At 40.3% G+C, this 23,636-nt stretch overlaps 1 protein-coding gene across 1 annotated transcript in view; it reads right to left on the bottom strand.

Moving 5' to 3' along the window:
- Positions 1-23,636, bottom strand: part of RPTOR (regulatory associated protein of MTOR complex 1) — a 5,042,670-nt gene that overhangs the window by 1,941,010 nt on the left and 3,078,024 nt on the right. The window contains exon 17 of the mRNA XM_044068087.1: positions 7,973-8,113. Coding sequence (XP_043924022.1) covers positions 7,973-8,113 — 141 coding nt within the window. The remainder of the gene's footprint in view (positions 1-7,972; positions 8,114-23,636) is intronic.

Here is a 23,636-nt window from a genome sequence, read left to right as displayed (position 1 = left end):
TATCATTTCAGACATTCCCAAGTCTCTTACCATGCCTGTACCCACTACAACACAGTGAGATGAATGTTGGTATGAACATAAGACCAAAAGACAGATACCAACCTACAACAGTAGCAAAGCACACAGAATAGTTTATAGTTGTAAAGGTTACAAAATGGTTCAAGGGTTCTGTACCGCGGCAATCTTAAGTGTGCTTCCCAGGCCACCGGGTAAACCATCAGTATTTAAAATGGGGAAAGGAAAAAGAGAAGATAATGCAATACAGGAGAGATGACTAGAATATTTTAGTTCTGCATCATCTTTAAGCAAATTCCTCTGATAGTGGAAATGTCCTGTGTGCAAGGTGCTGTGACTGAAGCTGACCAGAAAATAGTTGATACCCGAAGAGTCCCTACAAACACAACTGAAGTAACTCTGAGCAACCTGGTTTCAAGTTCCAGTAATGGCAATTACCACCTTCCCTTTGGGGTTACTTTTTGTAATGTCCCATCCCTGCCCCCGGCATTATGAATGTAGCTCTTAATGTTGTACTAAACTATAGTTGAGAAATGGTGACAAGTTTAAAAATGCACTGTGTTTCAGTTACCTTTGTAGACAAAACAGCATTGTGCTTTCAAACTTATCATGAAGCTGTAGCCAAGTCACTTTTGCTTCTTTCATTGACAATCTTCTACGTTCACAAGTGCACCAAAAGTTTGGAATTACAACTGCAGAGGGGAAAGAGAAGGCTTCTACCTTATTCTTTCAGCTCCCTACTGTAATTCTGAGAGCCATAACCGTGATTTCCAGAAAAACGTGCATATTCCTTTAAAGTAATTTTTGTAGGGTGCCCTCAACTCCACTGTTTGCACATTCAGTCTCACCATTGTGGGACTTATAATTACAGGTCTTGGACTTTAAACGTGACCTACCTTTCTATTTCTTCCTTGTTCTGATGCATGTACTTGTAGATTGTGGTAGGATTTCAAAGAGACTTAGATGACTTTTAACATGAATAAGTATAAACCAGAAAAATGACTCGTCTAGCAGTACAATGCAAACAGACTCACCACATCTCCTTCTGTAGCAAATGATAGTTATGTATTGTTACCTTTGCAAACAATGAAGGGCTCACACAGAGCGATACATATGAAGGCAACAGCTGCAGATTCTGCAAACTGTCTGCACAGACTGTGAACATTCACAAAGCTGGATCATCACCAATATGAAAGATTAGAAAGAAGTCATTAATGCATAATGACCCATAGCGGTAGTATGTGATCCAATTAAAGACAGTGCTCTGAAGATAAAAATACCGGTCATGTCAGGATGTTGTTGTGTACAGATCTAATTCAGTAGATCGAACATTTACAAGTTTGAACCACATATAGGCGAGACCATATGTTCAAATACTGAAGTAGAAACACAAAAAAACAACAAAACAACACACTAAACGTCTACAGCAGGGGGGGCTATGTCCACCTGCACCCCCCACACCCCTTTTACTTAAACATACCAACTCTGAGTTCGCACTACATTGCAGAAATGGGAAATCTTCCCTTTCCGCTCTGTATGGAGATCTCCATTCGGTCCGATCAAACTTTTACAAGTTCGAATATATGGTCTCGGCCATATGTGGTTCGAACTTGTAAACGTTGGGACTCATTGTGTACACCTTGTATATAAAGATATTCTAATGTTTCAAGGTAGCAGATGATGACCATAAAAGTCTTAACATGGCCATATCCATGAATTTAGTGAAACTTACAATCTTCACCACCAGTGCGGCACAAAGGCAAAGGAGCTTTAATTAAACCTGGTGTGAATCAAGTTAGGTAAGCAAACCTGGACACAGGAACATATGGAGAGGAAAAGATGGAAGTGAACAGCCAGTGACAGTCTTAACAACAAGTGGAGGTAGGGTCAAAATGCAGAATCAAAACATAAGAACAAGAGTCTACATCTATGCAAAGGGGCACAAGAAGCCATATGCCTGCTAAGCAGTTCTTAGTACTTCAGACAGTGTGTGGAAGCACATATCTCTGTTAAGAGCTAGACACTACAAATGCTTGCTGGTGAATGCAAGGAAAAGGGAGTGTACAATACATCTAAGAATTCAGTCCTGCTCAGATGATGGCTTCTTTCCCACCCACCAACAAAGCTCTGACTAGCAGAATAGGGGAGGGGAATAAACAGCACAAAGTTAGGCATTCAAATTCTCTGAGATACGAGTTAAGTCTATGTCTTCCATGTTAAACAGTAACAGAAGGCAGCTACACCCTTTAACTTAACAACTGACGCCTTTTCCAGAGCAGAAAATGACCCTGGTTACACAGAACACGGTCCCCAGTATTCACATACATACTGTGCAGTCCTGTACTGTGCATTATGTCTGTGGTCCCAGCTCAGCTAGAGCAAGATTCATAAAATTGAATGATGTGCCTACAATGCTAATGCACTTGCTATGCAGCTACATTGTAGAAGTGACATAGGACTTGGCAAACAATGGCATGCCAACACAGCAAACTAACACTTTACACCATGATACAGACCACTTATCAGAAACCGATGTATCTAGAGCACATGTTGTACAATTACAACCTGTGAACACACAGCACCAAAAACTGACAATATCTCTACAGCTGCTGCATTAGCATACACATGCCCATCCACACAACATTCATGCCAACCCTTAGCATGGGCATACTGCACTCCACAGACAATGTTACCACTCTGGCAGAAACTTATATTTTAAGAAACTCAACAACCTTTATATATTACAGATAATTTTAGAAAACAAACACCTACACATATCCACAGCAGTGGAATGAAAAGGTTTGAGGTTTGGCCTGCAATCAATGGGTTCTAGGTATGTGCCACCTTATTCAGTTGGATAAGTAGTGGCTGGGGTTGTTTGTGGGGGGAATGAGAAACCCCAAAAAGATGTTGCTGTAGCCACTGTCTTCTATCCCTATGAACAGGCTTCAGCTGCAGATACTGACAAGCAGTTAAGGTGGATGTAATGGGCCAGGCCCTGGTAGACTAACTACTGCGGTAGGAACAGTTCTGTCTGGCCAACCTAGAAAGTACAGTCTTCATGGACATGAATGACTGCAGAGATGGTGCAGCGCAAATCATCATGCTTGGAGCCTGGACACTTTAACCATCACATAAGTGCTGGAGACTACCCACCTCCTGAACACTGCTTCATCACAACATTTTAAATATATTTTATCCTCACATGGCTGCTACAAAATATTTGTTCAAATCAATGTTAAGCACCATGTGCCTCTCAAAGCAAAAAAGAAGGCAGCACAATGGCCACACACTGTGGTGCTGTGATGTACCTTCTCCACTGCATCCCTCACTCTCTCAGCCCTCTTTCCATCAGAATGATTTCTAAAAGAACAATCACCACAGAAAACACAAAAAGATGAAATCTAACTGGCAACAGTTAGTTTCTGTCATATTTATGTACAACATTTTGTATGTGCTTTAAGTGCACAGTGTTACACGAATGTGAATAAAAGACACACTAATATGACAATGTGATGCCAGGCTCACCTAGTAACGTTGTGAACCCTTCCAGAAGAATATACACAGACACAAATGTAACATCTGTATAACGTCTAAACATATATAAAATAAAGTGCCTGAATGCCACACTATGCATGCAAGTCAACTGTATCAACTCATTAATCAATATGATGCAATAAACCTGTTAGAGATACTGAACATTTTCAGTTAGCAGATATATGTACATGCATCTTTAATCCACACTAGCACATTCCTGGATCCTTAACTACTGCATGGGGACTTCTATTCTAAATTTGGTTAATGATGGGTGTACATACTCAGCAATTCATGTATACAACTGACATTTAAAAGCACAATCATAGCACATATGTCTGTGACACCTTTCACATAAACTTGCATGGAACCCTTTATACATCTACAATGGTGTTGTCTGAGGCACTGCTCTTGTTCTTGAACATCCTTTTCTTTGCCTTGCGATCCTCTCTAGCTACAACAGGTAAGAGACATTGAAATATATTTCATTTGAAGACATGCCTCAGTGCAGCACTTACACAAGGCTGGTGCAGAATATGTCAGTTTTGCATCAATTATTCTCTGCAGCCACTCAGGTTGACTTTGGGATAGGCAAGACCAGTTAAGTCAACGATTAATATTTCTCATTCTAGGGCATGCCAGTTTCAGACATCAGGGTGTGATCTATCCTACTGCTCAACCAGACTGGAGATGTAACTATCAATTACTTTCCTTGTTGCAGTGAGGTCTGCCTGTACGTCCCTATAATTACTACAAAATGAACTTTGCAATTCACATGATTCATTGTTATTTTTCAAATTCTGCACTTGATCAGGATTTACCTGCTAGGTACCTGATGTGTATTTCATAAAATTTGATGTTCTTAAAATACAGTAGAGCACTACAACTAACTATATATGCATGTGAACCATTTAAATCTCAGTATACTGGTCCACCAGGGAAAGGAAAGGATCTAGTACACAACAGTTTGCATGACGTATTGGCATTCTGGATTACTGCAGTTTTGTACAGATGAGGTGAAAATATTAATTTAATTTAAGTAACCACTGCTGGATGTGCTGATTATTAATTTGATGCATCCATTTTAATTGATAAGCTTTACTACATTCAGTGATTAAGTGATTAAGTGTAATGGTGCACTATTACAGCTGATCAAATACAATGATCCGAGTGCTCAGTGCAGGTAGTGTCCTGCATTTAAAAAACAAAACGCAATCTTGCTGTTACCTTAATGGTTCTCTTAGAAGCAAACTGTGCACCCCTTTTTTTACAGTCATAAAACACTCTAAATATTTACTCATTTATGTGTTAACTGGGTGAGATCTCACTAGTTACAACAATCTTTTGACAGGGTCAGCCTGTGGTTAAGTGACTTGCTCTGAGAGTTACATTAGCTGTAAGTAGAATTTCATGGAACTCAAAATCAGAGTGATGAAGCTAGTTAACAGCTCCTAACATTTTTAACACCCTTACTGACTTCTTATGTAATACACAATAATATAGGTATGCATACAATAACAAAAAGGAGTACATTAAGATTGACTGGCAAGCTGGCAGAGATAATTAGGCTTGAAACATTAAGGAATCAAAGAGGTAGATGAACTCAACCTAGATAGGTTAGAACAACAATCATTACAATTAACGGATAAAAAATGGGATTTTTTATGGCAGGCATCAAACACAGTTTGTAGGGACTCGGCACAATACCAGCATATGCTCCCAACCAGGCCGAGGCAAAATATTAAATAGAGTATCTAGTCTAGTCTAGAAGGTTGAGGATTTTTGCTTGGAAGTGTTTGCATTGGTGTTTGTACATCCTAAACAGACTTCACAGAATTTTTCCACATGTCGATAGTAAGTGTTGAAGGTATGATGGAGAAGAAAAGGGTAACTGGGAACATATGGTTTAGGACTGTAAATTGTTGGCAGATTTTAAAAATTCCCTACAGAGTACTCTGTCAGAAATACTGGGTGATCAAATGGTTGCCACTAAGGAAATGACTCTTTTGAGCTTGGCCACAGGATCTGAACTGCCCAGCATAGTAAGGCCTTCAGAAGTTTAATTCTGTCTGATGGCAAAAAGCAATTACTAGAAAAAGGAAATAAAAGTTTAAACCATCAGTATTTCGAGTATTAAATATTGTAAAAGAGATAAAATAACTGGAAAAGGGATCTTTAGAAAAAGGAAGGAGAAAATTACAAAGAAATAAACTGAAATTGTCAGAACAATACATGCAGAATAATGTTCAGGAGGTGGAGTGAGGTTTAAGGAAAGTCAGGAATTGAGCAATTTATGTAATTTTTGACTGATGATAATTATGAAAAAAGAAAACTTATGTACTGCACAATGTATACAAATTGAAAAAAATGCTAACATTGCTTGTTTTCTTTACTATTAATATGTTTGCTTATGTCTTATGTGATAATTTAATAAATGTTTTCAAAAATAGCTACCTGTATATTACTGCACATTATTTTTATTTGCCTGTGCTTTAGTGTGTTAGTGTGAATTTATCTCCAACAATCAGATTGTATACTACTGTACATTGCAATCATTTGTTACTGCCTGTGTGCTTTGTCTTTGCCCTAGCCCACCTACCCAACTTCAAACAATAAATGAAAAGTACATTAATAGCCCAGATTCATGACAACCAAACACACCAGCAAGCCATCCCAAAATCTTTATGCTTTTTAATTACTATGGGAAGTGTATGCCATTAAATGAGCATGCAAGAGGTTAACACAGCACTTGTCCACATACTGAAGGATATACAAATTATCAGTTCACAAATCACCTGCTGTTTGAAAGAAGACACCAGAAGTCTAAATAACCTGCGGTCTGATGTGACTTAAATCAGTTGCAGCACAAATGGTGTTCTTATGAAATGTAAACTGTGTCACTTAAGTAACATGAAAGTAGTGAAGCAGTCAACAATGAGTGGAATGAGTGGAACAGCATATGCCTACAGAGTTTAAAAAAAAAAAAAAGAAATATATATATATATATATATATATATATATATACACACACACACACACACACACACACACACACACACACACATGTGAAAACCATCAGTTACAAGACTGAAAGACACCCTATAACTTCAAGAACATTAAGGAAAAATTCAACTGATTTTTCAATGAATACTTTACTGAACTGGAATGTTCCTTCTTTGATTCTCAGCTACTTGAACAAATAGGCTAACCAAAGGACTGCCCATTTTGCTGTATATAAAAAGATGGACTTAAGGGACCTTCCTGATCCACTAAAAATTTAGTAAATTTGAACTTGTACCCTCTTGGGATTTTGTCAAGACCCAAGACAGACTCTACCATAGTCTTGCATGATGACCGACTGGCTACTGTGACAAGTAATGAAACGGAAACTCCAGTCAATTTTGAAAATAAAACAATACAGAAACTTGAAGCTGAATGTCAAAGACTAAATAAGATGTCTTAAACCTTAAACAGATTTTATTATTAAATGAAATGAGAGTTTCAGTAACTGAAGGCTACAGTAAATTGTGTCAGTGATCAAAATAAACTGGGAAGGAAACCAAAATCTTGTCTTTTTACACTACAAGTCGTGGTAACAGCCAGCACTTGCATGCCTGGAAAAGAGGGAGCCCTCAAATAAGAAATGCTTAAAAGATCTGTCAGTGAGGTTTTACTTGGTGGATAGATCACGTCCCTGTATTACATTCACCAAACACAGCAACAAAACTGATCTTGCCTCTTGAGGTCCCTTAGAAGCTCATACATTTCAAACAAAGATAAATGGTAGGAACCAAAGAAGAACAAAAGCATTTGTATCAAACACTAGAAATGGCATAAAAACAAAAAAAAAATCATGAAATGATGAAAACAAATCCTGAAATGATAACTAAGAGGTGACCTGAATAATAAAGGGATGCAGAAAAGAGCTATGAAACCCTGTTGACAAATAACTAGCACACACTAAACAATGGCAAAAGGGAATTAAATGGCAGGAGTTACTGCTGGAAGAATAATAGACACAGAAACACAGTCTTAACAGCCAAATTCATAGGAAAACTTCCTTCAACATCCAGGCTGTTAAAAATTCTAGCTCCTATGACTAAAATGTGAACAAATGGTTACAAATTCTTGGAAAACAGATTTGGCACAGATCAATAATGGACAGGTATAAAACAAACTGACAAAATCAAGTTAAAACCCAATAAAAATACAAAATGCTGCAAAAAGCCATTCCCTGAATATCACCAACCCACATGCCAGTTTCTAAACAAAAGTCAAAGACTTTGTCAGAAATATGCATGTGATAGTTGTTAGATGCAAGTCCTAATTCACAGCACTGTCCCTACCATTAGAATGAACTTCAAAATACTTTCTTATGAAAAAAGATCAACAGTCTGTAATAAAAGAGGTCAATCTGACTCACCTTTCTCACAATGGGACTCCCATCATTAATAAGCTGAGCCAACATCATAGCGACATTGTGATCAATTGTCGTGGAGTGATCTGTCCGCTCAGCAGAATTTCCTACAAAGGTGCCCAGTGCAAAGACAGCTGAACAACGAACCTGAAGAGAAAAACAAATTTATCAAGAACATGAGCAGTTCTCAGAAATTCAGCAGCAACAATATTACATTGTAGTAGGGTATATAATGGTGCAGAGTTAAGTGTTCCAGAAACTAAAGTTATAAATCATATCTTTGGCAAACTTAACCACTGGTCACTCAGTAAGCAGATAGGTTCCTTTGTCAGCTACAACCCAGGGAAATGCAAAACAAAAAGCACAGTAAGTTATACTATAAAAAGAGAACAGTTTATGCAGTTTGACACAATACTGCCACCAACTGAGCCCATAGATAAAAAGCATGAATGGCTATTGTTAGTGTGCTTACTGACAGAAAGATGGAGGTAAGAAATGACAGAGACAACAAATCTGGACTACAGGTGATCTGTGTAAAAGTTACTAAACGTGTAAGGCTAAGTGAAAGAGACTGTGTTAATAACTTCTCGTTCAATAACTCACCACTCGAAACTGCAACAGAATTCAAATCTTATTTCATAGATAGTACAGCATCATGAACCAAGGATTCCCTAACATCTAATCCTGCCCGACAGCCATGTATCAACACATCCACTTTCACCTTCAAACCTGTGCCCACATTCTATATAAAACTACTCAAATTCACACCATGCCCTACTTCAGCTGATGACCTTACACGCAAGTACCTTAATACAGCAGCCAATAGCACTGCCTATCCTGTCTCAGTCCTTATAAATAGGTCAGTACAGGAATCCTACATTACCTCTCGCTGGTAAAAATTGCACTATCATTCTACACAAAGGAGGAAATTCAATAGTTATTGCTATCTTTAGACTTATACCAATCTTACCCCCCCCCCCGCAAAATACATGAACAATTTATTTAAAAACAAGTGCTAAACTATGTCCTGTAGGAAGAACTGCTACTTCCAACACAACATGGCTTCTATCCCTCCCCACAGTATGAACACTGTATGCCCAACCTTCATAAATACTGTCAGTAAAGCTAGAGATGATGGCAAACTTCCTCCTTATTTCTAGACTTGTATAAAGCCTTCAACACAGTTTGTCACAGCAAACTTCTACTAAAAATGTCTTCACCTGGTCTACTTAGACCAGTTTTCTATGATTCAACAGGTACCTGTCCAAAAGGTATCAGTCAGTAAAATGACACACTGCCCTCTCTCTCTCTCTCCATTCCTCCCAGTCACCATTGGTGTACCACAAGCTCTAGTCCTGGTCCCCCCTCTTTAACTTTCACACCAACACCCTTCACACATCCACATGACAGGCCTCTCTAATACAATATGCAGTGTGAAAGTAGCAGACTCCAAGTCAAACTGCCAGCTAGTCACAAGTGGAGTCCCACATGGATCGGTCCTGGGTCTCCTCCTGTTTGGCATCTACTTCTCAGAAGTCCAGGCCAACACGGAAGGACTTCGGCTGACCAAGTTTGCTGACAATTGCAAGCTGGGAGCCATTATTAACTCCCTAAGTGATGTGGACATCCTACAAAAAGGCTTCATGGAGACCAACGACTGGTGTCGAAACCATGGCCTTAAGCTTAATGCCAAAAAAATGCACTGTCATTCCCTTTGGGCAAAACTCAGTTCCCACTAATTACCACATTGATGGTAACCCACTGAACACTGAAGGCTTTATAAGAGATCTGGGGACACAGGTTGACAGCAACCTCTCCTTCGACCACCACATTGCCATTGTGGTCAGAAAGTCCTTCTATGTGGCACATCTCATTACCAAGGGTTTTGCATCCAGGAAGAAAGAGGTCATTATCTCGCTCTACTCTTCCCTCATTAGATTAATCGAGTATAATGCCCCATTTGGCATGCACCTCACTAAACACCTACAACAGCTGGAAAGGCCACAAAAGTACCTCATGAAGAGGATCCTAGGCCTTAAACACATCCCCTACATGGACATACTCTAAAAAAACTCCAGCTTTGCTCTGTCTCATACCTTCTATTAAGAGGCGATTTCTGCTTGACTTACAAAGCCATGTCTGACCCACCCTGTTAGAAATGTTACACCTAAAGAAATCCCAATCCCTCCGCATCAAACGCTCCAGGGACCTCAACCTCATAGGTTCATAGGTAGGTACTAGGCTATTGTCCCTAGGGCCTATATACGCCTAGCCAAAAAGGTACCCTGGCTTTCGCCACCCAAGAAAATTATTTTCCTGTCCCCCTGTCGAGCAGAACCATAGAGGTGATTCCTGGGGTGAATTATTTCCCATCCACTCATCAAGATTTTTCTTGAAGAGTGCTAATGAGGAGCTTTGTTTGATATAGATAGGTAGTTTGTTTCAGAGTATGGGAAGTCTCTAAGACAGACATCTATCCCTCTAGCATGTTCTGATTATTGTAGTGACAGGATTTAGGTCCCTAGAGCATGTAGCTTGGAGGGATTGTGATTTCTTTAAGTGGAGCATGTCCAACAGCTCAGGGTTTGACATAGCTTTGCATGTTAGGCAGAGATCGCCTCTGAGAAGGCGATATGCGATCGACTAAAGCTGGAGTTTTTTTGAGACTGTCTGCATAGGGCATCTGTTTGAATTTGGTAATCCTCTTTGTGAGGTATTTCTGCCGCCTTTCCAGTTGTTGTAGATGTCTTGTGAGGTACATACCAAAAGGGGCGTTGTATTCTACAATGGGTCTAATGAGTGACGAGTAAAGGGGAACAATGACCTCTTTTTTTCCTGGATGAGAAACCTTTTGTGATGAGGTGTGCCACGTAAAAGGATTTTCTGACTACTGTGGCGATGTGATTATCAAACCTCATTACCACAATCAACAGAACATGCTGGAGGGACAGGTTCATAACCCAGAGACTGCCCATGCTCTGGAATAGACTTCCCATACATGTCAAGCAGAGCACCGCACAAACCTACTTGATAGAGGCACCAGGAACTAATGGTAGCATGATGCCAGGGCACTTCTACAGGCTAGGCCTGAAAAGGCTCCAGGACAGTTGGCCTAGTACAGACCTATGAACCTATGACTCCACACTCATATGCACATCAGACAATCTGGTACATCTCATAAAAAAAAAACTCAGGAAGCTTTAACAGACACTGAAACATGGTTAGTAACTCACAACTCATTCTCAACCCTTCCAAAAAAAACAAGTTACTTCTTTTTTCCTCAAATCCCTTTCTTACAAAAAACAAAATTACATATTACAACCTCTGAAGTCACTTTCTCAGCAAATTATTCTGGACGATAATCTTAAATTTGATGTACATATACAAAACTGAATAAAAATATCAGCAAAAACTAGGAGTACTTTACACAACCAAAAGCTTTTTCACTAATGCAACTAAAACTATACTTATCACTACTTACCACCTCCTACTCTCAGTACGTTATGGTGCTCCCATCCTTACTAATCTCCAGGCATCACAAAAAACAAACTTATAAAGTAGTTACATTTTACAGCAAATACCTCTTTCGGAAAACAAATTCAGGAGCTGGCCGACCGGCACTTGCGAACTGCTTCTGCTTCGGGCACTGCGCGGCAAAAAAGACTGAAGAAAATGGCGTCGGCTGTGTCTTATATACCCCTGCCGCACTGACGTCAGGAAAGAAAGCGACAGCAACCGACGCCGGACCTAGACTTTGGAATTCGGCCGACCGAGGACCGACCAAGGACCTGCCTGATGGCAGAGAACCCATCTGTGATTACTGCAGCTGTATGCACGATGAACATCATATGCACAACTTCCTAACCACCTACAAAATTGTCCAGTATCCATCTGCTTGCCCAGCACTAAATACCATTCTACAAAACAATGTTGCCAATTGGTCATTAAGATCCAATGACCAAAAAGGTTTCTCTGTTCACAAGCCTATCAATTCTGCTGGGCATGGTCTGTACTCATTACATGTTGTTAAGGCCTGAACATCTTAACGGTACTCACCAGGTATATGCCTTCTGCTCAAGTCCTTTAAAACCATTCTGAAAGACTTCCTAGCCAAAATATGGCTCTGTTCTTCCTCACCCCCAGGATAAACTATATCTCTAATGTGGACAGGTGCTATTCATACCTCACACCTCCTTACTCTTCCTTCTTTACTCACTTCCTTACTTCAACCAATTTCTCTCCCCTGACTCTTTTTCTAAATATGCCACAACCGTGTTTTTTTCTCTCTCACTTCATATTGCAAATCCTGTTTGTATTATACTAACTGCGTTGTTGCCTCACAGCAAGAGGTTCTCCCGTTTGATTCTCGGCTGGAGTGCGGGGAGTGCCTTCTGTATGGTCTGCATGTCCTCCCCACGGTTGGGTGGGCGTTCGAAAGACATGCGTAAATGGGCATGCCTTCGTTGAAGGTTGAACGTCGAGCTGGCACCTCGATGTTCGTGAAAATCTACTGCCAATCATTAGCGGACCGGAGTTCCGCTGTGGCGACCCCTAACCGGGAAAAGCTGAAAGACAACAACAACCTTTGATTTTCTATAAGCTGACTAAAATCTCTAAATATTAAATTGTCATATAACTTATATCTATTCTTAAGCAATGTTTTCACATTATGTATAATTTAGTACACTGTAGATGTTTTGCATCATTTTTGAAGACTGTAAAATTATACTTCTTAAAATGTTTTTGTAATACTTTGGAGCATTTCTCCTTGGGCATCTGCTGAAAATGGGCACCTACCAAGCTGGACTTTCCTGGTAGTCAAATGTCAATAAATAAATGAATTAATAAATCTAATAAATCAATTTAACAAATTAGCAGAACTTAATTATAATGCTAATAACAAGTGGAACTCTGGAGCTCTGGTGAGTAACCAAGACTACGCAGTTAGCCTTACAAACACCAATGAACACAGCAGCCTGTTAAAAGCTACTGTCAAACCAGACTAACAGCTTCAAGGGAGAGCTGCACTATTCTCATCAATATCAATAAAACAGCATAGAATTAAGGAACTTTACCAGCAAACTATAGGCACTGTCTAGCATTTAATGTGATGAACTGTACACCTTCTAAAGAGGAAATGTGAAACAACGGATACTTAGCAAACAAGCTAAAATTCAGCCTAGCAGTCATCAGTGAGAAAACATAAGCTGCAAAATTAAGCAGTTACTAACTAGAACACATAAGCTACAGAACTCTGTCTTGACCACTGAACTGCAATCTGGACATGACTATAACTCCACCACTTTTGTACTACAAATAATGTAATAACATACAACATATGAGTGGAAATAAACAGACACACTTAAATGTTATGTACACATATGTACATTTTCAGCAGAAACGTGCATTATACGTAACTATACCACACACTATTTCTGCAATAGCTCTCAAGCTACAAATATGGAAAATAGGTACAAAAGGCTCTTGAAAAGTACATACAACCTGCTAATGAAGCAATAAAGAAACTACAATTAAACAAGTAATATCTGGACTGAATATCACAGAACTCCTACTTCCGGTAGGATTTTGGGATACTACTCAGAAATACAAGTCTAAAAAGCTGAGACTGACAAAAAAGAAACAAAAATTTAAGCATACTGTCAAAGACACTGTGTGACATCTGTGCACTTTAATGACAGATACTGCAAAATTCTACCTCACAAACTTTTTTTTTCTTCTGAAAAAAGAACATGTAACATGTGGGTCTTCTTTCTTTCAGTTACTCATGCCAACAGTACTGCTTGTCATGTAGTCTGACTTCCTGTGTAGTAAACAGCTTCCAAATCATGTGCAATATCGGGATTCGAAAAAATCAAGTGAGGAGGTAAATCAAGCCTGAAAATATGAATGCGCCTCCAAAGCAGGTAAATCTGAGAGGCCTAATTTCCATCATAAGGTCATTTTCAGCATTGTCTTTTACTCTGAAAATGTAGGCAACATTTGCTTGGATGACAGAAACACTAAAAAGTGCTAAAATCAATTAAGCACAATCTGAATATCACAACTTACAACAAACAGACCACTGTTACCAGAGTTAATACTTCATCCAAATTCTGAGAAAAAGATCTAATACAGCACAAACATGTCCCTGTATGGGATTGCTAATATGCCTATCCCGTCAACTCAATCAACAGCATAAGAAAGCATAGTACATGTTCCAAGAAATATAATGCATGAAACAGTCAGCACCATTACTTCAGCAAACAAACTTCATTAAATACCTTCCGTAATCCTTTATTATCATTGAAAATCTTTTTCAACACCTTTACTGAATTATCAGTTGTGACATAGGCAAACTTACATTTACATAAAAGAAAACAAACCATATTAACTTGATCAGTTACAAATGCATCCCACATATTTTTCTGTACAATATAATCAATTCAACATTACAAAAATTGGTCAATTCCTGCATTCCCTTAAACCACATTCATACTCCAAAACATTTTTCTGCATGCATAGTTCCCACAATTTCCATTTTTCTATAATTTGCTCTTACTTTTTTCTTAAAGAACCCACTATCAGTTCTTTTATTTCTGTTACAACATTCACTACTTCAAATATGGCTGGTTCAGACTTAGATTTCCATTTTCTAGTATTTTTTTTGGTGGCCACCAGAATTAAACTCAACAAGGCATTACTACAATCTAGGCAATTCAGAACTTGTATCCCAACTCAAAAAAAAAAAAATAATTTCCTTAGTTACACTCATTTGCTTGCCCAGTATCTCTAATAGAGTACACAGTAGGGGATTTTAAAAGTCTGCAAATTCATTACACTCTCAAAATACATGTTCCCAGTTACCTCTTATTTTCTCATCATACCTCTAACATTTGCAATCTGAGGAAAAATTCTTTGGAGTCTTCTTGGGTATAAAAATAGAAAAATAAAAATGGAACTGCAGCAACCAAAAATCAGTAATGAACATAAAATAAAATGCTAACATAAAATATCAGACCAACTACCACAGTAACTATACTAAAAATCGACTTTATTAAAAAACGGAGATAAGGGCTTTCAGATAGTTATGCTTCTTCAGACCTAAAATCAACTTTTTAATCTCAAAGGTGTTCCAGGAATAAATGACAGGGTCCAGATTTCTTTGTTAATGGCTTGAACTTGTATGCAAAGGTGACTCGTGGACTGCTCTTTTGATAGCCTTCTATTAGAGGAAACATTTGACTGACTTGATTGGACATTTGCCTTTGTTGCAACCTATGATGGGAAGGGAAGTATCCTATGTTGAACAGAATTTATGATAGGTTGGAGACTTCCTTGATGACTTTCTTTTTTACGACTGACTATTATCTAAAAGAGGCTTGATTTATATGTGGAGTTGATTTGTGGACTGCTTTTCGTTGGTCCTATAATAGAGGGCAAAATTTGAGCATTCTGATGGGATATTTGTTTTTGTGCAACCTATGAAGAGAATGGGGGGATCTTATGCTGGATGGAGGATTTATCAATGACTTTTTATGAGGATATGAGTGATTAAATTGGCCGGAATGGATGGGAAGTGTTTTTGTTTTTTGATCCTATTGGTGATTATAACTTTTCTAACAGTTCGATTTTGAAGTTGATATTGGAGTCGAAGAAGCATTACTGTGTGAAAGCGTTTATCTCAGTTTTTTAATAAAGTCTATTTTTATGACAGTTACAGTGGTAGTCAGTGTAATATTTTATGTGGGTACAAAAATACCTATGCAAACACTTCCAAGCAAAAATCCTGCATCTTGTGGACTTTGTTGCATATTTGGGAGCCAGACATATGTCTTCCCATAGTTGCTTTGCAAATTGTTTATTTAATTTAATCTTTTTCAATTTGTTGACTAAACTGAAAACTACAATGTAAAGTTAACCTGTATATTTTAGGGTGCAAATTGTCCTTCCCAAATACAGATAAAGCAATATTTTATTAGAATACTTAACATATAAGCAATACAACAGTATTTCTTACATGCAAAAAAATGACTGGCAGGTACATTTTAACAACAAAAAAATAATGGAAATAGATTTTAGATTGATAACCCCCCCAGCCTGCTAATCATTAACCCCCCCCCACACACACACACACACACACACACACACACTGATCTTCAGCCCATCTGCTTCCTGCCACAAGGAGAGTCACCTGCGTTGAGGAGAACACTGACCTGAATGGGCCATTGTACAAAGAGCCATGGAAGTGACTATGCCCTAAACTTGCACCTAGTGATGCAGACAATGAGGGTGTACCTAATGTAGGCTCTAATCACACTCCTTTGGAGGCTGACATGGGCAGACTGTCTACTATACCTTCACCTGCATGTGTGTGCTCCTACCTACATGCTAATGAGGGCTACTGTTGCTGCCTTGTTAAGCCAAGCCTACAACTTATTTCACTTATATTTTTGTTGCCTTCACACCTCTGCCAGCATCTGAAAAACCAGACACTGGATTACCAGTCACTTTATTCAGGGTAGCTGAGCCGGCATTCACCACTCACACCTACCCTCATTTGTCTGCCTTTATGTGCCTGAGCCACAAACTGAACTCTGGTTGTTCTAGGTTCAAACTCCCTCTACGCTGCAAAATTAGGCCTGCTGGGCTTGGTAAAAATAGTTTCCATAACAATCTTGTCTGCTGGCACACTTACGGAATAATATTTAAGTCTCCAGAAATCCTTAACAGGCTTCACACAAACTGGAAATTCTGTTTGTGTCTGCTAGGCACTATACAACTTGGAAAACTGGGTGCAAATCATCAATCTGTGAATTGGAGTCCATTTATTTTTAATAGCCATAAGTCGTTCAGTCATTCATTCATTTATCCTAACCTAACACCTCACTCCAGTATCTCCTTTTGAATACTTTGAGACTCATTTATTTTTAATAATAAATTACACATAACTGATATACAATGAGGAACTATAGAAAGTTCTGGCCAAATTTTTATCACTTCAAATAAATTCATTGCTGAAGTCATAATCTCACTTGATATAATGTCATTTTTAAATAAAATGCACACATTAATTAGCAGACTGAACAGTCTAGTTTAATTAACTAAAATGAAACACACTACTACAAGACTTGTTCTTACATATCAATGTATATTCTTCAACACATGCTACAGCTTGGTAAGCTCCTAACCCTTGCTTCCACCATAATACCATTCTTGGTGCTACCAACATGGGGAGTGCAAGTCCCTACGAGCATACAGTAGAGTGGCATGCGTGATTATTCTGGTCTCATCAAACTGCAGGATTTGCTCATTCCAGGATTTTGGTTTGTACTGGGCTTACACCACAAACTGAAGGAAGTGACAGTTTTATGCTATGCCTAGTGCATGCCCTCCATGGGGAAAGGCTCACTGGGAATATGCAGTGTGTTACAGCCATCATGAAAAATACACACCTGTTCCCTGTGTGGATGACTCTATGACTCTTGATTCACTCTCCCCTCATTCCTAGGGGAATGAATGTGCTGTATGGCTCTTCTTCCAGGGGATACGACTGGGCCAGCTGAGTGGGCAGGGTGAGCCTAGAGGGTCACAGGTGCACCAAAGCAAAAATTAAAAAGAAAAACCTAGCCAGCTCTGCTGGCATGCAGGGATAAAGCTCTGACCGTGACCTGGGTGACCACAGTTCACAAGCAGCTCAGATGCCTATGGAGCTGGCATTGATAAGGTGGAGAATGATGAGTCTTAAGTCTGCTTGCTTCTCTTTGGGGGTGGGGAGGGGATGGGCCACATGCTTGTGGATACACTCTCCCAGGTACAGCCCTTAGTGTAGACAGTGGATCATGAGGTGTTACTTGTTTGCAAGGGATGGGGGCAGGGACAATTATCTCATCACATGGAGATACAGAGGCCCACTGCATAACCACCATTTGGAAGTTAATGACTTCCTCAGAATGACAGAGCTGCTCCCACTTTGTTCCACCCTAGCTCCAAGGGAATGAATGGGCTGCATGGTCTTGCCCAAGGAGAATAAACAGGTCAATGCAGTGGCTGGAGGAGTAATCTCAATGGTTACATTTGGACCAGAAAGAGAAAAGTCTGCACTGGTCCTCAACACGTAATAAGGTTTTTTCAGGACGCTGAAGGCAGGAGATGCTGGGAATGAAAAGGCTATTGAACCACATCATCTTTTACAGACCAGGAACTAGTTGCAAATATGTCCTCACCAATGGAGGGGGCAGGGACAAAGTTGGTGGCTCTTCAACCCTAGACACACAGTATGTGCATAGAATAAAGACAAATGTCCCTACAAATTGGAGGACAAAGGGGGAAGGGGGTGAAACCATACAGAGTCAGCTTGAGGTCAGCACTGTGATATCTGTAAATACAGCAAGCAAAAGCTCTACACATGAATATATGGATTGCAAGCCCAAATAAGCTGCCCCCACCCCCAAGTAGGGGATGCCTATTTGTCTTCTCCTGAAATGCAAGAGAAAAGACAACGACCAGCTTTCGGCTTGTACCCTCTGGAAACTGAACCACCTTGAGGGACACTGAGGAAAATCTCTCTGAAAGGCCAGTGCCACTGTAGCAGAATGAATAATGCACACATATGTGCTTAAAAAAAGGCCAAGTTACAGTTGAGGATGCAAGTCATGGGGAGTGCCCAGGGTGCCAAATAAGCTAGCTAAAGTTCTGGTTCTGAACACTGACTACTTCCAGAGTACCCAACTGGATTTCTGCGGCTACATGAGTACTGTACTGAAAGCTGATGACATTTACAGCATTAGCTCTCATTTTGTGCAATACTTCTTTATAAATGTATTTTACATATTTTCTACCTCTTGCGTCAAAGCACTCTAGTAACTCAGCAGCCTACAAAACCATTGCTAAATGTGAAATATGGTGATAAAAATGTAGAACTTACTATGTCTGACCTGAACGCAGCTGTTTTATTATACTTGTGCCTTTCCTGCAAAGGTTAGAACTAAAGAAGGATGTTCTTCGTGTTTCACTGTTGCAGTTATTACATTTGGGTAAAAGGTTGCCCTCAGTCGGCCTGAATTCCAAATTCCTGGGTCCTGCGTCGGCTGATGTCACTCCTTCCCTGACGTCAGGTCGTCAGGGGTATAAAAGAAGCAGCCGACACCATTTTCTTTAGTGTTTCTTGCCGTGCGGTGCCCAAAGTAGCAGTAGTTCGCAAGTGTCGGTCGGCCGACTCCTGAGATTTTCATGTTCGAGTTTCAGATTCGAAGTCTTCAATAAAGCTAAGTACCCCGTTGGGGAAATTTTTTTCTTGCTCCAGACCGATGTCAGAAAAAGTAAATAATTGTATTTCTTGTGGAAAGCAAATACCTCATAAGGATTTTCATTCTTACTGTATTCCTTGCCTAGGCCCTGATCACAACGTTTCTGGTTGTCGTTTTTTTGCTAGATTTAACCAATGCACTATTAAGCGTCGGTATGATTTTGCTTTAAACTATTTTGGATGTCGGTTTAATTATCCAGAAATGACGATGGATAGCCATCCGACTACCGGAGTTCACAAAAAGCACAAAGAAAAGGAGAGAGATAGACAACTGAGGCCCAAAACCGATGACAAAGTTTCTCCTAAGTCAGTCGCCGGTTCTCAATGAGACGCTTTCGCAGCCCCTGACGCCCACTACTTTAGAGTCGCAGGCCGCTACCGACACCCACATGGAGTCAGCCATGCCGCTGGAAACTCAAGGTATTGGAGCCTCGGATACTATTCCTTCAGATGGGTCCTGAGCCGCTGAGCAGGCACTGGCTTCTGAGGGTGTATTCAGACCTAAACATCTTTACATTAAACCGACTTCAGGTTCAAAGGCAAAGACTAAAGCACCGTCTAAAGCAAAGAAACAAACTCAAGAGCCACGTGGTCAGGCCTCTATGCCCAAAAAACAGATGCTCAAAATGGCCGAAGACTTGATTACCTTGATCAGGGGTTCCCCCATCCCCCTCCTGATAAGAGGCCTAGGCAAGAGACTGACTATACATCTTCAGATCAGGTTTCCATTTCTTCTGATTCCTCTTCTGATCAGGAATATTCTCTTCCCCCATGAGGATTCTGATGCTAAAGAATCTATACCTTCAGCTTCTCCTCCAGAGGACTATGCTTTTGGGAAAACCTTGCATACCATGAGGGAGCATTTCCACTGGAAGAGCCAAGATTTTTCAGAATCTAAAAAGAGGCTCAGGGATTTCCTTTTACTACCTCAACACAGGCCACTAGCCATTCCATTTGTGTTAGACATTGCAGATGATGTGTTTTCGGAGTCTAGTCTTACCCCTGACTCCTTACCTCCAGCTCCTGTTAAGCCTGACAGATATTACAGGGTTCCTGACTCTCAAATTCCTTTTTAAAAACCCTGCTGCAGACCCAGAAACTATTTCTCAGGGTCCCAAAGGAGTTAAGGCTTCCGCTGAAAAAAAACCCTACCCCCTCTAACAGAGATTCTAGGGCACTGGATAGATGGGGAAAAAAGGGTTACACATCTGCTACCTTGGCTATAAGGGCCTTAAACTGTCAGTTTCATATGCTCAAATATCAACAACATGTCATGGCATTGCTTAAACAAAAATGCTGTTAAACTCTGAATGTGCAGAAAACAAGGAAATGCAGGATTTATTGCATGCAGCTGAACAATTTGGAAAGCATACTTTGCAATGTGGTTTTGATTCTTTGGAGGCCTCCTGCAGGGCCACAGTTATGGGCTCTGTAATTAGAAGGCATGCTTGGTTAAAGGAACAAAATCTGCCTGATCATGTCAAAGTTAGATTATTAGATGCACCTTTACAGCATGATATGTTGTTTGGTGTTAAGGCAGAAGAGGTGTTAAAGAAAATGGAGGACAAAGCTAAATCTATGCAAACAGTCAAAGATTTACAAATACAGCCACCTAGGTTTAGTAGATACTGGCCAACAAAGAACTGGTCCTTTCCTGTGTCAGACAGACCTCAAAGGGGCAGATCCCAGGCGCAAGGTTCATACAGGTCAAAGCAATGGGGTGCTTTTACCTCCAAAGTTGGAGAAGACAAATCACAACCATACAGGAAAGAGTCCCAATGAGTTCCCCCTGACTGCACCAAGCACTAATCTCCTGGCAGCACCCTTAGGGGGAAAATTTGTACTTTTTTCTCAAAATTGGCAGATTATAACCCAGGACAAGTGGGTTCTAAATATCGTGTTACAAGGCTACAAGTTCCATTTCCATACTCTGGCAAAGGCCAACGGCTGAAAAGATCTGCCAAAAAATCAATGGGCAGAGGCACAAAAACAAGTCTCATCCCTCATGGACATGGGGGCCATTCAACAAACACCAGAGCAAGAGCAGGGACAACGATTTTACTCAAGCCTGTTCTTGGTACCTAGAAAGGCCAAGGCCTGGAGGCCAATACTGGACCTATCTATTCTGAAAACATTCCTGGATATACCAAAATTCAAGATGTCGACTTTGCAGCAGCTTCTGCCCATGCTGGGCAAGAATGCTTGGCTTGTAACTTTAGACCTAAAAGAGGCATACCTGCATGTCCCAATCAGACAATCATGCAGAAGATACCTCAGATTCAAGGCTGGCTCAATGCATTACCAATTCTCTGCACTGCCCTTTGGCTTATCTATTGCGCCCAGGGTCTTTACAAAGTGCCTGGCACCAGTAATTGCATTCTGCAGACAAAGAGGAATACAAATATATCCTTACTTGGACGACTGTCTAATTCAAACAGAGAACAAGGACATTCTTCTACAGCATCTGGTGTTTGTGAAAAGACTTCTAACATGCCTTGGGTACACAGTCAACGAAAAGAAATCAAAACTAGTACCCTTTCAAGAGATAATATTCCTGGGTGCAAGCTTAAATACAACTGCCCAGATGGCTTATCTCACGCCAGACAAACAAAGGCAACTGACTACCTATTTCAAAATGTTGGCAACAAAGGCCCAGTTATTTGCAAGAAAAATTCTGCAGTCTTTGGGCTTCATGGCATCTTGCATCCTACTAATTCCATATGCAAGACTGCATATGAGGAAACTTCAATGGTACCTAAAAAGTGTTTGGACTCAACATTGCCACAGCCTGGAAACTATGATTACTCTCATTCCCTGCCTGCAACAGGAGTTTCAATGGTGGGCAAAGGCTTGTCACCAAAACAAGGGACAGCCATTCACATTACCCCCAGCCAGGCAGACACTAACAACGGATGCTTCAGATTATGCCTGGGGGCCCCACATGGCAGGAAGATGCATTCAGGGTGCATGGACCTCAAACCAAATGCATCTACATATCAATCAAAAAGAGATGCTAGCTGTTCAAAATGCCCTGACAGCCTTCAAGGACAAACTTCATCCAGGAAAACTACTGATAAAGACAGACAACACCACGGTCATGTGGTATATAAACAAGCAGGGGGGCACACATTCTTACCTCCTTTGCAGACTATCCATGACTTTGTGGGACACAGCACTGACTTACCAAGTACATCTGCAGGCACAATTCCTGCCAGGAAGGAAAAATACTCTGGCAGACGAACTAAGCAGAAACCTCATGGATCCCCACGAGTGGCAGCTGGATCCACAAGTCTTCAGCATGATAACAAGGAAATGGGGATGCCCAAACATGGATCTATTTGTCTCCCCTCAACTACCAACTAAAAAGATTCTGCACAAGGGTTTATCACAGACAAGCATAGAAAGTGGACACCCTATCTTTCAGCTGGAAAAACCTATCAGTATATGCCTTTCCCCCCTCTGCCTCTCCTCCCCAAGGTACTCCTAAAGGTCAGACAGGAGAAGCCAAAGATGATAATGATTGCCCCAAACTGGCCCCGCCAGTACTGGTATCCATTACTAAGGAACTTGTCTCAATGCCCAGCTTGGACCTTACCTCAAATACCTCATCTACTGTCCCAGCAAAACAATCAGATCCTGCACAGCCAACACATGACTTTAAACCTGGCAGCATGGCGGATAACGTTGTCCTACTAAACACACGTCTCAGTAAAGCTGTGATGGATGTCATTTTGGAAGCCAGGAGGCCTAGTACTAGAACATCTTATGCTGGAAAATGGAAGAGATTCTGTGCTTGGAACCAGGCGCAAAGAACTGATACAGCTGTGCCAAATATTCCTCAGATTTTGCAATACTTAACTGAGATGCTGGACAAAGGCCTATCTTTTTCATCTATTAAAATTCATGCCTCTGCCATTTCGGCTCATTACAATGCAGAGCCACCAATCTTTTCTCATCCCTTATTAAAGCAGTACCTCAGAGGGGCCAAAAACTTAAGGCCTCCAAGGAGATCACCAATGCCTGCATGGGACCTCAACTCACCCTGCCTCCTTCTGAGCCAGCTGCTACTGCTGATATAAAGTTTTTATCTTGGAAAACAGCTCTGCTCCTAGCAATAACTTCTGCAAGACGTGTTTCAGAGCCACAGGCACTCATGGCTATAGAACCTTTTATCATTTTTTTATCCAGACAGAGTCTCTCTGAGGACAAACCCAACATTTATGCCTAAGGTGGTGTCCAGTGTGGTTCTTAACCAAACTATTCACCTGCCAACTTTTTATCCAAATCCACAGAACAAGGGGGAGAGAATTCTGCATTCTTTGGATGTACACAGACAGCTTAGATTCTACTTGGACAGAACCAAAG

Source organism: Protopterus annectens, chromosome 4.part0 (genome assembly GCF_019279795.1).
Source record: "Protopterus annectens isolate FY-2018-M chromosome 4.part0, PAN1.0, whole genome shotgun sequence".
NCBI lineage: Eukaryota > Metazoa > Chordata > Ceratodontiformes > Protopteridae > Protopterus > Protopterus annectens.
The sequence above is the reverse complement of the archived record's forward strand: the minus strand, read 5'-3'. Positions and strand labels throughout refer to the sequence as shown.